At 37.4% G+C, this 15190-nt stretch overlaps 1 protein-coding gene and 1 long non-coding RNA gene across 2 annotated transcripts in view; one reads left to right on the plus strand and one right to left on the minus strand.

Moving 5' to 3' along the window:
* Window positions 1–15190, plus strand: part of LOC134730276 (uncharacterized) — an 83007-nt gene that overhangs the window by 42568 nt on the left and 25249 nt on the right. The window contains exon 4 of the long non-coding RNA XR_010111975.1: window positions 11212–11281. This is a non-coding gene — a long non-coding RNA (uncharacterized LOC134730276). The remainder of the gene's footprint in view (window positions 1–11211; window positions 11282–15190) is intronic.
* The window catches only part of SRP72 (signal recognition particle 72), a 36385-nt gene that overhangs the window by 14690 nt on the left and 6505 nt on the right, over window positions 1–15190 (minus strand). The window contains exons 4-12 of the mRNA XM_003806484.6: window positions 14795–14938; window positions 14601–14712; window positions 12274–12305; window positions 10485–10609; window positions 10339–10396; window positions 5702–5833; window positions 4115–4243; window positions 2577–2649; window positions 960–1024 (exon numbers count right to left, since the gene is read on the minus strand). Coding sequence (XP_003806532.4) covers window positions 960–1024; window positions 2577–2649; window positions 4115–4243; window positions 5702–5833; window positions 10339–10396; window positions 10485–10609; window positions 12274–12305; window positions 14601–14712; window positions 14795–14938 — 870 coding nt within the window. The remainder of the gene's footprint in view (window positions 1–959; window positions 1025–2576; window positions 2650–4114; window positions 4244–5701; window positions 5834–10338; window positions 10397–10484; window positions 10610–12273; window positions 12306–14600; window positions 14713–14794; window positions 14939–15190) is intronic.

A 15190-nucleotide genomic window follows, 5' to 3' on the forward strand; every position in this document is an offset into this window, starting at 1 on the left:
GTGTGGCTGAGGGACAGGAAGGAGGCCTACATAGCTGGAGTGGAGGGGGAGGGGGATGCTGAGCAGTAGGAGATGAGGATAGAAAGGAAACAAACAAAAAGCTGGATCTTTAAGAACAATCAGTAAAACTGATAAACCTCTGGACAGGCTAATCAGAGGGAAAAAGAAAAAAAGACATGAATAACCAATATCAGGAATGAGAGAGGTTCTATAGATATTAAAAGGACAATAAAGAAATAAAATGAAGAACTTTTATGCCAATAAAGTCAGCAACCTAAATGAAATGGATACATTCCTTGAAAGGTAAAAGGTGGTCATATATTAAATATTAGAAACATTTTATTTTCAGTCATATACTGTATTTGACTCTAAGGTTAAGTAATTATAGCACGATCCTTAAAATATGAATCTTTAAGGGAAAGCACTACCATATTACATTTACTGAGTGCCAACTGCACAGAGGCCATGTTAGAGAATGCAAACATGAATAAAACAGCCGCTGTCCAAAAGATGCACATACTACCACTACAGAATTAGTTTCTACTATGGAAAAGATGCTTTCACAGCTGTATTAATGATTGAAACCTGCAATATTTGAATAATCAGAAAACCAAAAACTAAATTTCTTGGCCACAATTATGAAATTGTTCTAATTTAAAGAAATCACACTGACGAAAATGATATAGGCTAAGAAATTCCTATACAGATCTGAGATTATTTGAGGTTGGTTTTCAGTGATACTATAAGGCCTAAATAGTGCCTGGCACATTTGACTGAATAAGAAACCAATACCAGAGCAGAGAATGAAATTAAATTTATACCAGACAACTATTACTATTATAATTACTACTCCTACCTTAAAGTGAATACACATTCGACATATAAATAAAGTGAATACACATTAGACATACAAATTATCAATTCAACTACTTTTCAATTTTGTAATTTTTTAAACTCACCATGCCTGGTTTATGCTTTAACTCCTCTATGCTTCTCAATATTAGACATGCTTTAGAAATATTACCTTAGGAGAATAAACAAAATCAGCATTACATAGAAGAACACATATTATGAAAAAAAAAATACAAGAAATTTTACTTCCTCCCACTACTTTTCCTTAGGAAAGCAACCATAACTCATGTTTTGTAACATCGCTAAACATATAAACTTTGGGGTCTTGGGGATGGTGAACTCTGTTCATTTAGAGATAAGGAAATTGAGTTCTAAAGAAATAATATACCTTGCTTAAGCTCACAAAGAAAGTTAATGGCAGAGCTGCTACCAGAAAAGAAGTCTCCCAGCTCCCAGTCTGTTGAGTTCTATTTCTTCTTTTTTGGGCTGTAACTTGAAGGTGGGGGTCCTTCCCTAAAGGCCTTGAAATATGTTACTGTAGACATGAGTGCAATGGGAAATTTCCTATGGTGTTAAATTCTGATTTTGTATTCATTGCAAACCTCAATAACTCAAAATTCCCAGTCTTTAAAAACAAACAAAAAACCATGACAGACTGTCAGTAATTTCAAGATAATAAATAATCCTTGAAAAAATAAACTAAACATAGGAGGAAAGATCAAGTAAAGGGCAAGGAAGAGAAGACAGGGCTGAGGAGAAGGAAAAAGAGACAAGGAAAGCAAAGAAATGTGAGAATTGGATAAGAGGGAGATCAGCAGTGTGTCTCAACCTTATTTTCATTATTGCCCTACTAAGGACATTTTAAACATTTTTTCCCTAACTGCCAACTCCCCTCCTTCAACTCATAAAATTTTCATTTCAGCCACTGTAATATTTAAGATTTTTGTGAAGAATTGTCACCCCCATTGAAAATCCACATTTTATACCAGAGCTGTTCGACAGAACTTTTTGTGATGATATAAATGTCCTATATCTGTGCTGTCCAATATTGTAGCCAATGGCTGCATATAGCTACTAAGCTTCTAAGATGTGGCTAGCATAATCAAAGAACTGAATTTAAAATTTCATTTAACTAATTTAAACTTAAAATAGCTGTATGTGGCTAGTGACTACCAAACTGGGCAACATGGCTCTAGATATTCAAAGTTAGATGAAAACCACAGACAAAAACATTGGCAGTTTTAAGATTCAAACACATCAGTTCTCGTTAAATTCTATTACCTTTCCCCAAGCCCAAAGACATAGGTGGCAAAGTGTAAAATGAAGTAAGGATGAAGGGCCAAGCTAAGAAATTCTGAAAACGATGATGCAAAGTAGTCGTACAAATATTACCAAGTGACGGACATAAGCATTTCTGCATGTGACATACTCAGGCAATTTGAGTAGTATGTATGGTCTTTTGGAAGAGAGGAATCCTTTGCTTCAGAACTTTCAAGGCATAGATTAAGAATCATTCTAATAATTTAGGAATAATCCACGAAAAGGGGCAACTACCTCACTACTAAATCTGTTGGAGATCATACAATCTAGCTGCATGTTTGAAACAGTAATTATTATGCTTTACTATTACACAAAAAACCTTAAAATCACATAGTTCACAACTGCTTAATCATTCCGAACATGTTTTCATTAAAATATTTTAATCATGATGAAAACCATAATACCTTGAGAAATTTTCAACTGTGCCATGGTCAGCTTAATTTCAGCTGCATTTTCTGGATGCTGATCTGAAAATTCCTAAATTTTTTTAGTTTGGGGAAAAAAATCACATTTAATTTACACAACTAATTGTATACATTACAATTACTTAGCTACATAAGATTTTAAATCCAGTTTTAAAACATTAAACTTCTGGCTGCAGGTCAAAATCTTAACTTGGGGAAATTTTTATTCAACACTCACTTTTTTTCTTAAAGGTATGCTCTAAAAGTAAGTGCAGTGATGTCAAGTTTTCTGTAAGTCACTAACAGAGAAATCCATCATCCCTCAGCCACAGGGTATTACTTCCAGAACCACCCCCGATTCCAAAACCCAAGGATGCTCAAGTCTCTTATATAAAAGTATAGTATTTGTGTATAACCTACATACATGCTCCTATACATTTTAAATCATTGCTAGATTACTTATAATACCTAATACAATGTAAATCCTATGTGTATAGTTGTTATATTATCTAGGGAGTAATGATTTTTAAAGTTTGTATATGTTCAGTACAGAGGCAGTCATACATTTCCAACCTCAAAATGTGCTTTTTTTTTCTGAGGCGGAGTCTTGCTCTGTCACCCAGGCTGGAGCGCAGTGGCGTGATCTCAGCTCACTGCAACCTCCGCCTGCCAGGTTCAAGTGATTCTCCTGCCTCAGCCTCCCAAGTAGTTGGAATTACAGGAATGCGCCACCATGCCAGGCTAATTTTTTGTATTTTTAGTAGAGATGGGGTTTCAACATGTTGGCCAGGCTGGTCTTGAACTCCTGACCTCAGATGATCTGCCTGATTGGGCCTCCCAAAGTGCTGGGATTACAGACATAAGCCACTACGCCTGGCGACCCCCACAAAATGTTTTTAATCCATGGCTGGTTGAATTCTTGGATGCAAAACTCAAGAATACAAAGGGTCAACTATAATAAAGATTACTAAATAGATTTTTTTTTTTTTTTTTTTTTTTTTTGCTGTGGGGAGAGAAGGGGCGGTGTCTCTTCACTGAGTGTCCCTGTTAGGCAATTTTGTCTGTCAGGATGATCCTAATTGTACCTATCCAACTTTCCAATGTAGTTTATATTCAAGAAATTTAAATATGCAATATAATAGCTGGTTTGGGTTGATAAAAACAAAGTCAGTATCTCCATAATTGAGGTTCTGGAGTAGAACTCACTGGAGATCAGATTATTGCAAAAGAGGTTAAGTATGTTCTGGAATTATACATGCCTAAACGATCCCCTAACTCAGGTTAAACAGATCTCCAAACAAAACAGCATTCTTCAGCATTTATAACAAATATTTACATTATAGAAATTTATATAACACAAAGAAATTTATATAAAGCTCTGTAACCCAAGAGTTAACTAAAATGACAATGAAATTTGTGTAGTGGTACATTTCTGATTAGTTTTCCCATTAAATTTACATGCTAGTAGGTTATTACAACACAATGAAAATGAAACAAAGCTGCAAATGTCTGACACCTCATTCAAGTAATTATTTTACCTGAAGCAGCTCTATTGCTTTTGTGTGCTGCTTTTCACGGCAGAGCTGGGCAGCTTGGATTAACACAGGTAAGAGATGCTCGGGACTTTGGGACTGTAAACTGGCAGATATTTTGCGGCATTGTTCAGCCTAGAAGATATCCAACCCCCACAAGAAAAATAAACTGGTTAATGAAATTAAACACTAAATGACCAGAAAGAAAAGAAACATGGGAAAATCAGTTGAAACAAATATTAACCAAAGAACTGCCTAGGGTAAGAGAATCAGTTTACAGTATCTATTCTCAATTTTTTCTTGTAAGAAAATGGTTTCCATTTATTGAATTTAATCTATGAGCTCTAAGAGTCTTTAGTAAAGGAGAAATTCTAAACATTCACTTGGATGCCTAAATTCTAGAACTGTTTAAAAAAATCAAACACATCAAATATAAGCATTTTCTTCAAAAACAACAAAATGCATATATGTATTTTTTGCTACATTATTAAGAATAACTTGACTCAGTTCTAAATAATAAAAACATTACTGCCTCTCGGCCGGGCGTGATGGCTCATGCCTGTAATCCCAGGACTTTGAGAGGCCGAGGTGGGCAGATCACGAGGTCAGGAGATCAAGACCATCCTGGCTAACATGGTGAAACCCCGTCTCTACTAAAAATACAAGTAAATTAGCCAGGCGTGGTGCTGGGCGCCTGTAGTCCCAGCTACTCGGGAGGGTGAGGCAGGAGAATAGCGTGAACCCAGGAGGCAGAGGTTGCAGTGAGCCGAGATGGCACCACTGCACTCCAGCCTGGGCGACAGAGCGAGACTCCATCTCAAAAAAAAAAAAAAAAAATTACTGCTTCTCTGTCTCTCACTAAAACTTCTGCTCTAAAACAGTATAAAATTAGAATTAGAATGCTTACTGGAGTTAGAATTGACTTCCTTAACATTTATAACTTGATGTGATTATACACAGCAAAAATGAAAGATGGGTCTTAAATCTATAATCATGGCTAGCATCTTTGATGATTTTATCTTAATTCAGATTAGAAATAAGGTAATGAGAAAGTTATCTCATTTAAAGGTGTGAATACTGTTTTCTTCCCCTTAAAAGGTGTCAACCCTACACCCTTATAAGAAATTGGGCAAATTACTTGTTTAATAAATAAAATCTATGACACATAACATTCTTTCTTTTTTTTTTTTCTTTTTGGAGACAGTCTCTCTCTGTTGCCCAGGCTGGAGTGAAGTGGCACAATCTCAGCTCACTGCAAACAATTCTTGTGCCTCAGTCTCCAGAGTAGCTGGGACTACAGGCATACACCACCATGTAGAGACAGGGTTTCCCCATGTTGCTCAGGCTGGTCTCGAACTCTTGAACTCCGGCATTCCGCCCACTTCAACCTCCCAAAGTGCTAGGATTACAGGCATGAGCCATTGTGCCCAGCCAATAATATATATAATATTTTGAGGAAGGCAAAAAAATATATTTATGAGTTGAAGACAAAATACAAACAAAAACTATAAACAGATTAGACTAATAGCCCTATTACTCCTCATATACCATATTACAAAAGGTTTAGCCATGACACCAAAGGTAATTACCCACCTGGTTTGTGTACATAGCAAGTAAAGCTTTGTTAAATTCTATAGCTTGTAGTTGTTTCTTGGAAAGCTTAAACTCTACTCCTTCCGCACTGGTTAATTTCACTTTCTTCTTGGAGTCAAAGACATTTTGGTCCTAACAAAGAAAAGTTTATCCACCATTAACAGAATCTCAGATTTCAACTTATTCCTTTTTCTATTAACTTTATATAGATACAGCAGGAGAGCTTGAATCTATCTACCTGATTGGGGTGCCTAAGCTAATAAGATGCATATAAATTTATCTTGATTCACAGAAGTAATTCAAATCTACTCTTTTTGAATCTCTGCAATTCAAATCTACTCATGTACATATAGTTATCCCAGAATCTACCCCCACTCCTTTTAAAGCCTTCTCAAAGGAGGCTTCCTAGGTATAAAAAGGCTTAACAAGTGAACTGCTTTAAAGAAATGGAGAACAAGATTTGTTTTATTTTTCCACTATTAATTGCTTGTTTTGAGCTTTTTGAAGGAAAAAAAGGGACAGCACAAATTGCAGTGTATTAGGACTACAAAAATACCTAACTTGGCAATTTCTACAAGCTATGCCCTCTAGAATTTAGATGATAAATAAAAAGTAACTCACTCCTCTTCAAAATACAGAAATATCTTGGAGATATTTCATGTTTGGTTCCAGACTACCACGATAAAGCAAATATTACAATAGAAGGAGTCACAAATTTTTGGGTTTCCCAGTGCATATAAAAGCTATGTTTACACTATATTGTTGTCTATTAAGTGTGCAACAGCATTATGTCTGAAAACAAGTACATACCTTTTTTTTTTTGAGACGGAGTCTCGCTCTGTCACCCAGGCTGGAGAGCAGTGGCACAGTCTCAGCTCACTACCAGCTCCGCCTCACGGGTTCACGCCATTCTCCTGCCTCAGTCTCCCGAGTAGCTGGGACTACAGGTGCCCGCCACCATGCCTGGCTAATTTTTTTTTTTTTTGTATTTTTAGTAGAGATGGGGTTTCACCGTGTTAGCCAGGATGGTCTCGATCTCCTGACCTCGTGATTCGCCCACCTAGGCCTCCCAAAGTCCTGGGATTACAGGCGTGAGCCACTGTGCCCGGCCCAGTATATACCTTTATTTAAAAATACTTCAATGCTAAAAAATACTGATACAGAGATATGAAATGGACACATGCTGTTTAAAAAATGATACCACCATGGCCAGGCACAGTGGCTCACGCCTGTAATCCCAGCACTTTGGAAGGCAGAGGTGGGTGGATCACCTGAGGCCAGGAGTTCGGGACCAGCCTGGCCAACATGGTGAAACCCCCATCTCTACTAAAAATACAAAAATTAGCTGGGTGTGGTGGCACACGCTAGTCCCAGCTACTCGGAAGGCTGAGGCAGGAGCACTGCTTGAACCTGGGAGGTTGCAGTGAGCTGAGATCCCACCACTGCACTCCAGCCTGGGCAAGAGAGCAAGACTCCATCTTAAAAAAAAAAAAAAAAAAAAAAAAAAAAAAAAAAAAGGAGCCAACAGATATGCTCAACACAGAGTTGCCACAAACCTTCAATATGTGAAAAACTTACAAAGTGTAATAAAGTAAAGCACAATAAAATGAGGTATGCCTGTAGTGACTCTGTAAGGCAATCATGAAACCTCAGAAACATATCTGTACCACTTTTGAACCCATTTTTTTTTAGCAGAAAATACTCATGTAACATATCTACTGTTTTTCCTTTCCTAAAGCCCCTTCTTCTTAGCCAAGCAAAAGCATAAAGAAGCTCAATTTCTAAAATTCCCATGTGGGGGCACAGTGTTATCTACCCAAAGAAAGTCCTATTAAGAATTATTGAAAGTCACATACATCTCCAAAAAAAGGGAGAAAACTAAGTCACACTGATTGCATCCTGAGAAGCACAAACTGAGCATCTGAGTATCTACTATGTGCACAATACTCTAGCTTTGTAAAACGATGTATTTACTTGCAAATACATGATACCACTGTGCTTTTTTAAACCAGGTCTTCTACCAGTTTAAAGACAAAAAGGAAGCGAAAAAATCTAAAATAAATTCTACTTTTTCTTACTGTCGAGCTCCAAACCAATTTGAAACTACTTTAATGTACAGCAAGAAACTGCCTTTCATATAAATCAATCCTAAAGAAACCGTATTTTCTAGCTGGTTCTCTCATGTCGCAATTTTAATACTTCAATTAATTGTGCACGTCACTGCCAGACTTTTCTTAAACTTGATTTCCAAGGCCCTGATATAGTTCAATCTAATCTACTTTTTAAACTATCCAGCAAATACATACCCTCTTCTGTTTTCTCACTTTTCCCCTACAAATCATAAATATTTCTTCATATGTACTTTTTTTTGTGCTGTTGCTTAACCTTCAAACCACAGTCCTCCTTCAAGGGTCAGCTCAAACTTGCCAAACCAGAGATCCTTCTGTTCACCAAATGTAGTATTAAATATATAAAGTATACGGACAAAAAATTTAAACATGAACAATTTTTTTCAACACCAGAAAGAGATTTTAAACTATGTGATGATGCTTTGTATTTTTCATTACCTATTGCATCCAGTACTATTTTGAAAAAGTCAGAAATACCCACTGACTAAAGAAAGTTCAGTGTATAAGTTATGTTCAGACTGAGATCTTTAGTATCTCACATGCTCTCTTCCCCTACAATTATGTATGTCAGATAAAAAGAATTTGTCCTGGCTGGGTGTGGTGGCTCATGCCTATAATCCCAACACTTTGGGAGGCTGAGGCAGGAGGATCACTTGAGATCAGGAGTTTGAGACCAGCCTGCCCAACATGGTGAAACCCCATCTCTACTAAAAATACAAAAATTAGCCGGGTGTGGTGGCACGTGACTGTAGTCCCAGCTACTCGGGTGGCTGAGGCATGAGAATCACTTGAACCCGGGAGGTGGAGGCTGCAGTAAGCCGAGATTGTGCCACTGCACTCCAGCCTGGGCAACAGAGACTCCATCTTGGGGGAAAAAAAAATTTGTCCTGACAAGCATTTCAAAATTCATAAACATAGGCAGGTATATATTTTTGCCAAGATTCAAAGGCTAGTATCAATGTTTGGAAATCTATACCATACCAATGGCCAACAGCAACCTCCCATGATTACTACCCCTTTTAATGCCATTATCTACATCCAAGGATATACTACATTTCTGCCACAGGAGAGAAGAACCACTAAGTAGTAGAAGGGGAAAGCTTTGAAGTCAGAAACTAGAATCTGAATCCAAGTTTTTCCTCTTATGAAGTAGGCTATGACCTTATACAAATTACTTAACTACTTTTAGTCTCAGATTATACTCCTACAGAGATAAGGACTACCACCTAAAAAGATTATTGAGAGGAAGAAATAAGGTGGTACTTGAAAAATCACATGGTATATCAAGATAAATTGTATGTTCAAATGTTACTTTTCTTACTTTCCACTGACTTGGATTTCAAATGTGACCTTGAAATGTTTTTCCAGGCTGGGTGTGGTGGCTCACCCCTGGAATCCCAGCAATTTGGGAGGCTGAGGCAGGAGGATTTGTTGAGCCCAGGAGTTTAAAGACCAGCCTGGGCAACATGGCAAGACTCTGTCTCTACAAATTTTTTTTTTTTAAATTAGCCGGGCATGGTGGTGTGTGCCTGTGGTCCCAGCTACTTGGGAGGACTGTCTGGGGCTATAGTGAGTCATGTCTGCACCACTGCCCTCCAGCCTGGGTGACAGTCTCAAAAAAAAAAAAAAAAAAAGAAAGAAAGAAAGAAAAATAAAGCTTTTTCCATTAGAGTGTTCCTGGCCGGGCACGGTGGCTCACGCCTGTAATCCCAGCACTTTGGGAGGCTGAGGTGGGCGGACCACGAGGTCAGGAGAATGAGAACATCCTGGCTAACATGGTGAAACCCCGTCTCTACTAAAAATACGAAAAATTAGACAGGCATGGTGGCGGGTGCCTGTAGTCCCAGCTACTTGGGAGGCTGAGGCAGGAGAATGGCGTGAACGCGGGAGGCGGAGGTTGCAGTGAGCCGAGATCGTGTCACTGCACTCCAGTCCGGGCGACAGAGCGAGACTTGGTCTCAAAAAAAACAAAACAAAAAAGAGTGTTCCTAATGGTGGCTAATGACATTAGTACAGTACTCTAAGTTAAGAGTGCTTATATATATATTTATAGTATTTTACATGGGATGGGGTGTGGGGGAGAAGAAAGAGCACCTGTCCATACCCCCTAAAAAAAGAAAACCCGAGAAAAAATTATATAAAGAACACTTTCACATTCAGATTCCATAGATGAAGAAATCATATAAAACATGCGTATACTTAAAAGTTTAAAAGCCCCAATAATTTATATCTCTTACAAACAGAGAGTCTCTATACTATTAGATGCTGGGAAAAGGGGAGGATCTTAAAGTCTAGGGTCTACTACAAAAGGTTTTATTACTTGAGTATACCTTGCAGCATCATTATCATTAGGAGAGTTAAGTAATACTATCCATTGTGATTTTGCTACAACTGGACTTTTTTCATCATGTTAAAAAGAACACTTAGTCTATCCTAGAACAAAACTAAAACTAGGGTGATGAGCTTTCAGGGTAAAATATATCTATGGAAAGCACAAATACTCCATACCTTGTTAATGGTAATGATGTTATTTGCAATTACAGCTAGTAATCCCACATCTGTTGGTCTGTGAACAACAAGCAACAGTCAAAACCAAACAAACCTTTAAAAAGAACCCCATCCCCTATAAAAGACACTTCCTTTTAATAACTCACTTTAGTTTTATTATTTGATTGTAAAGTTGCAAAGCCTCCTCTGTTCGACCCTGAAGCTGCAGAATATAAGCCATCTGACCATGAATGATGGCCAGTTCTGCCTGTGGGTCTTCCTCAGTCCCATCCTAAGAGAAAGAAATATTTTTCCCATATAAATTTTCCAAACTGATCTACATATTTTCCAAATGACCCAAACATTCAAAAGAGATACAATCCTGAAGACACATAATTTCAGAAATTTTCCCTTAGAGTCAGTTCTTTAGAAACTGCCAGCAAGAGAGAAGTTTAAGTGAAAACAGCAAAAAGACTTCAACTTCTAAGAAGTATCTAAAGAAAAAAAAAAAGAAAAGGCAAAAAGATCCTAGAAGAACATGGTAACAAGTTTAGGACTACCATTTATTGATCATTATCATCCTCTAAAGCCCAAGAATTAAAAAACGTAAGTAAAAAACAAGCATGGAAGTGTATCTTTTTATAATGATACCCCTAAATTCTGGAAACATAATTTTCTCATAAAAATCACATTTAAAAATGCTTTTCTCTCTATTCTACCATAACTCTACCTCAAAAACTAGAAAATTCCAATTAACACCATACAAAAAAACTTCAAAAGCTGGAACTAATTCTGTACTTTAATCCTATAATTGAACAAATTCTGTAATTAAAGTAGTAGCTCTCTTAACCGATGCTCCAGATTAATCCACATTTCTCCTTTCCTTCTGAAAAGGCTGTACAATGAATACTCAAGACTAGGAGACAACAGTCCTTTAATGACCCAACACTCCTGCTCTCACCTGGTGAGTATCTGCTGACCAGGAGTCAGATATGTTTGTTTGCAAACCCATTATGCAGTTGTGTTTGATGAGGAAATGATAAAACTTAAAAATATTAAAGAGAAGAACTATGGGCTGGGCATGGTGGTTCACGCCTGTAATCTCAGTGCTTTAGGAGGCTGAGGGTCGCTTGAGGCCTGGAGTTTGAGATAAGCCAAACTTGTCCACACAGCGAGACCCCCATCTCTACAAAGAAGAAAATAATTAGCTGGGCATGGTGGTGCTACTCAGGAGGCTGTGGTGAGAGGATTGCTTGAGCCCAGGAGTTTGAGGTTACAGTGACCTATGATCATATCACAGCAATCCAGCCTGGGTGAAACAGCAAGATCCTGTCTCAAAAAAAAAAAAAAAAAAAAAAAGAGAGAGAGAGAGAGAACTATGAATGTGAAAAGAGACATATTTCAATGTAAATCACGTTGAATACTCAGAAAGATACGGTAAAGGTAAATTCCTAAAGAAAATTATTGTCTAATTAGTTGTGAACCAAAAAATGGTAAGAGATTGGTAAAAAACAAACAACAAAAAAAAAACATAAGGACTCTATAATGGAAGTGCTTACCAACTGTATTTAAGATATTGTTACACTTAAAAAGAAAAACCAAAAGTGTAAATTGGGAATGTTGAATTATGTCACTACATAAGAAATACACATGGAACTCCTAGGAGCAGACCAGTCCTCAAAGACCTTAGTCCTACATCCTAAAATGGGGGAATAAATTTACATTATATAAATGTATAATCAAGTGCTTAAGGTTATGTCAAAATTTTTTGTATTGTGATTTCTCACTCTAGTAGACTTCATCAAATAACTGATACTAGAGGGTGGTTTCTAGTGTGATTCCTACTTAATGAATAGCCATCTTCTAAAAAAAGTCAATAAATAGTACAATGAAGCCTCAGTAATTTATCATAGTCAGAAGTGTAAAATTTAGGTTTAACAATGATGGAATACTTACAGTGTCTTCTGATAATGAACGACGGCAAAGATCTACAGGAGAAAAATTGTTTTAAAAGTAGTATTGCTGGGTAAATCCCATTTCTTTCACTATTCCAAAGAGCAAGATCTAAATTCCTAAGCAGAAGATTCCAAGATAATCGTAGTAACAAGCAATTGTGAAATTTACATTAGCATCAAATATACTACATATATATTATCGGTCTCTTGACTTTCCTAGCTCTTTGGCACTTTTCTTTCATTTGTTGTGTCTGTGCTAAAAATATTTGTAAAGTGCATTAAAAAATACAAATGTAGTAAATATTAATTGCGAAAAATCAATTATAGAAAAGTATAAAAATAAATAATCCTACCACCCAGAGATAAACACTACTAGCATTTCGGTTATTTAGTTTTTTAATATTTTTTTTTGTTTGTTTTTAAAGTTGGAGGTCTCACTCTGTTGCCCAGGCTGGAGTGCAGTGGCTTAATCATAGCTCACTGCAGCCTTGAAATTCTGGGCTCAAGTGACCCTCCCACCTCCACCTCCCAAGTAGCTGGGACTATAGCTGTGAGCCACCATACCTGGCTTAGTTATATGTAAATGCACAGCTGCATTTTAAAATGAAAGTGAGACACGGTGCATACTATTTTGAAACCTCCCTTCCCCATTCAATATCCTGTGGATATCTTTGTTACAATAAACATAGATCTACATTACTGTATCTTTTTTAATGTTATTGGTTGTAGTGACTGTAATTACTTTGTGATTATGGTAAAATTTAGCCAATCCTTTAATAGTACAGAACTTTATGCTGTTTCTAAATTTCTGTTCTTATGAATATTCCTTCAATGAACATTCATACAGACACATACGTAAATTTATCTAATCATTTCCTCAAGTTTCTAGAAGTGAAATTATTGGATCAAAGGGTAGGTAAATTTAAAATCTGCTACACATCACCAAACTGCTCACTGAAAAGTCTGTATTACTCTTACACTCAAACCCACAATGTATGAGAATGTTCTTCATTGGGTATGATCAAGAAATTATAATTTTGCCAGGTGCAGTGGCTCACACTTGTAATCCCAGCACTTCGGGTGGTCAAGGTGGGTGGGTCACTTGAGGTCAGGAAATTATAATTCTTTTTTTTTTTTTTTTTTTTTGAGACAGCGTCTCACTCTGTCACCCAGGCTGGAATACAGTGGTATGATTTCAGCTCACTGGAGCCTCAACCTCCTAGGCCCTCCTAGGCTCTGCTGCCTCAGCCACCAGAGTAGCTGGGAATACAGGTGTGTACCACCACACTCGGCCACATATATATATATATATTTTTTTTTTTGTAAAAACGAGGGCTTACTATATTACCCAGGCTGGTCTTGAACTGCTAGGCTCAAGCAATCCTCCTGCCTTGGCCTCCCAAAAGTGCTGGGATTATAGGCGTGAGCCACTGCACTCAGCCAAAAAAATTATAATTCTTAAACAGATTTTTCTTCTCATGATGCTCTAACCTTTGTTCTTATTTTAACTTTCAACATTTGACAGTAAAACTGTGATCTCATTTTAACCCCTAATATTTAACAGTAAAACAGACTTTGTTTCACCTTTTTTTCCACCCCAGTGATCACTGCAGTACCTACATCACTTTTATAGCTTCCAGGGAAAAATTTATGCACAAGCAAAGTCAAAATGTTCACATGTTAATACCTGACACAGTTCTCTAATAAATTAATTGTTTTCTTAATTAAAAGCTTCAGCTGGGCACAGTGGCTCATGGCTGTAATCCCAGCACTTTAGGAGGCCAAGGCAGGCAGATCACTTGACGACAGGAATTTGAGACTAGCCTGGCCAACATGGCGAAAACCATCTCTACTGAAAATACAAAAATTAGTTGGGCATTTCTGGCATGCGCCTGTGATCCCAGCTACTTGGGAGGCTGAGGCACAAGAATTGCTTGAACCTGGGAGGCGGAGGGTGAAGTGAGCCTGGCCAATATGGTGAAACCCCATTTCTACTAAACATACAAAAATTAGCTGGGTGTGGTGACGCACACCTATAATCCCAGCTACTCGGGAGGCTGAGGCAGGAGAATTGCTTGAACTCGGGAGACAGAGGTTGCAGTGAGCTGAGATCGTGCCATTGCACTCCAGCATGGGCAACAGGGTAAGATTCTGTCCCACTCCATAAAAAAAAAAAAGAGAGAGAAAGACGACAGGAACTTGGAGAAATTGTCACTGCATCAATAACTTCCATTTAATAATTTCACAGAAGTCAAATGCAATTTTAGAAGATACTCTACAAAGTTATATGCACATTATATTTACAGATAAGTTTAACAAACTTCCAACCTTCAGCTTTCTGTAGGATTTTCATGGCCTGGTTCAGCTGGCCTTGGCCTATCAGTGCACATGCAGTGTTGTAGCACAGCTCATGTGTGCCTTCTTGGAGGCCCAGGTTCTCCTGTCAGGGGACAAAATACCAGTTAAATACTAAATATGAATAATAATTCATGACTGTATGGGTACACCACAAGGATACTCACCGGAACCACTTTTTCCCAATTGCTTTGAGCTGCAACAACTGCTGAAAGGTTTGTTTTCCTCTCCTCATCATAATCATCTTGGGAGTTTCGGACGAGATCTCTATACACTGCTAAGCATTCATCATAGCGTTCCAAACGGTATAACTGAATAATAAATAGCAAGTAAAAAATCAGAGACAAATATGGTGTTATGTCTTTAATATCATGCAAACCTTTTTTGGAACCACTAAGTAGGAATCCTAGTTCAGCATAACGTGAACAATCAACTGTTTATGTTTTATAATTTTTAAATAGTTCCATGTACTAGTCATACTTTCAAATAAATTACTTTTTGAAAATACTTTTAAAATGAATTTTCACTATATTGTGGTTCTGTAGGCAGGATTCAGTTGAGAA

Source organism: Pan paniscus, chromosome 3, assembly GCF_029289425.2.
Source record: "Pan paniscus chromosome 3, NHGRI_mPanPan1-v2.0_pri, whole genome shotgun sequence".
NCBI classification, from domain to species: Eukaryota; Metazoa; Chordata; class Mammalia; order Primates; family Hominidae; genus Pan; species Pan paniscus.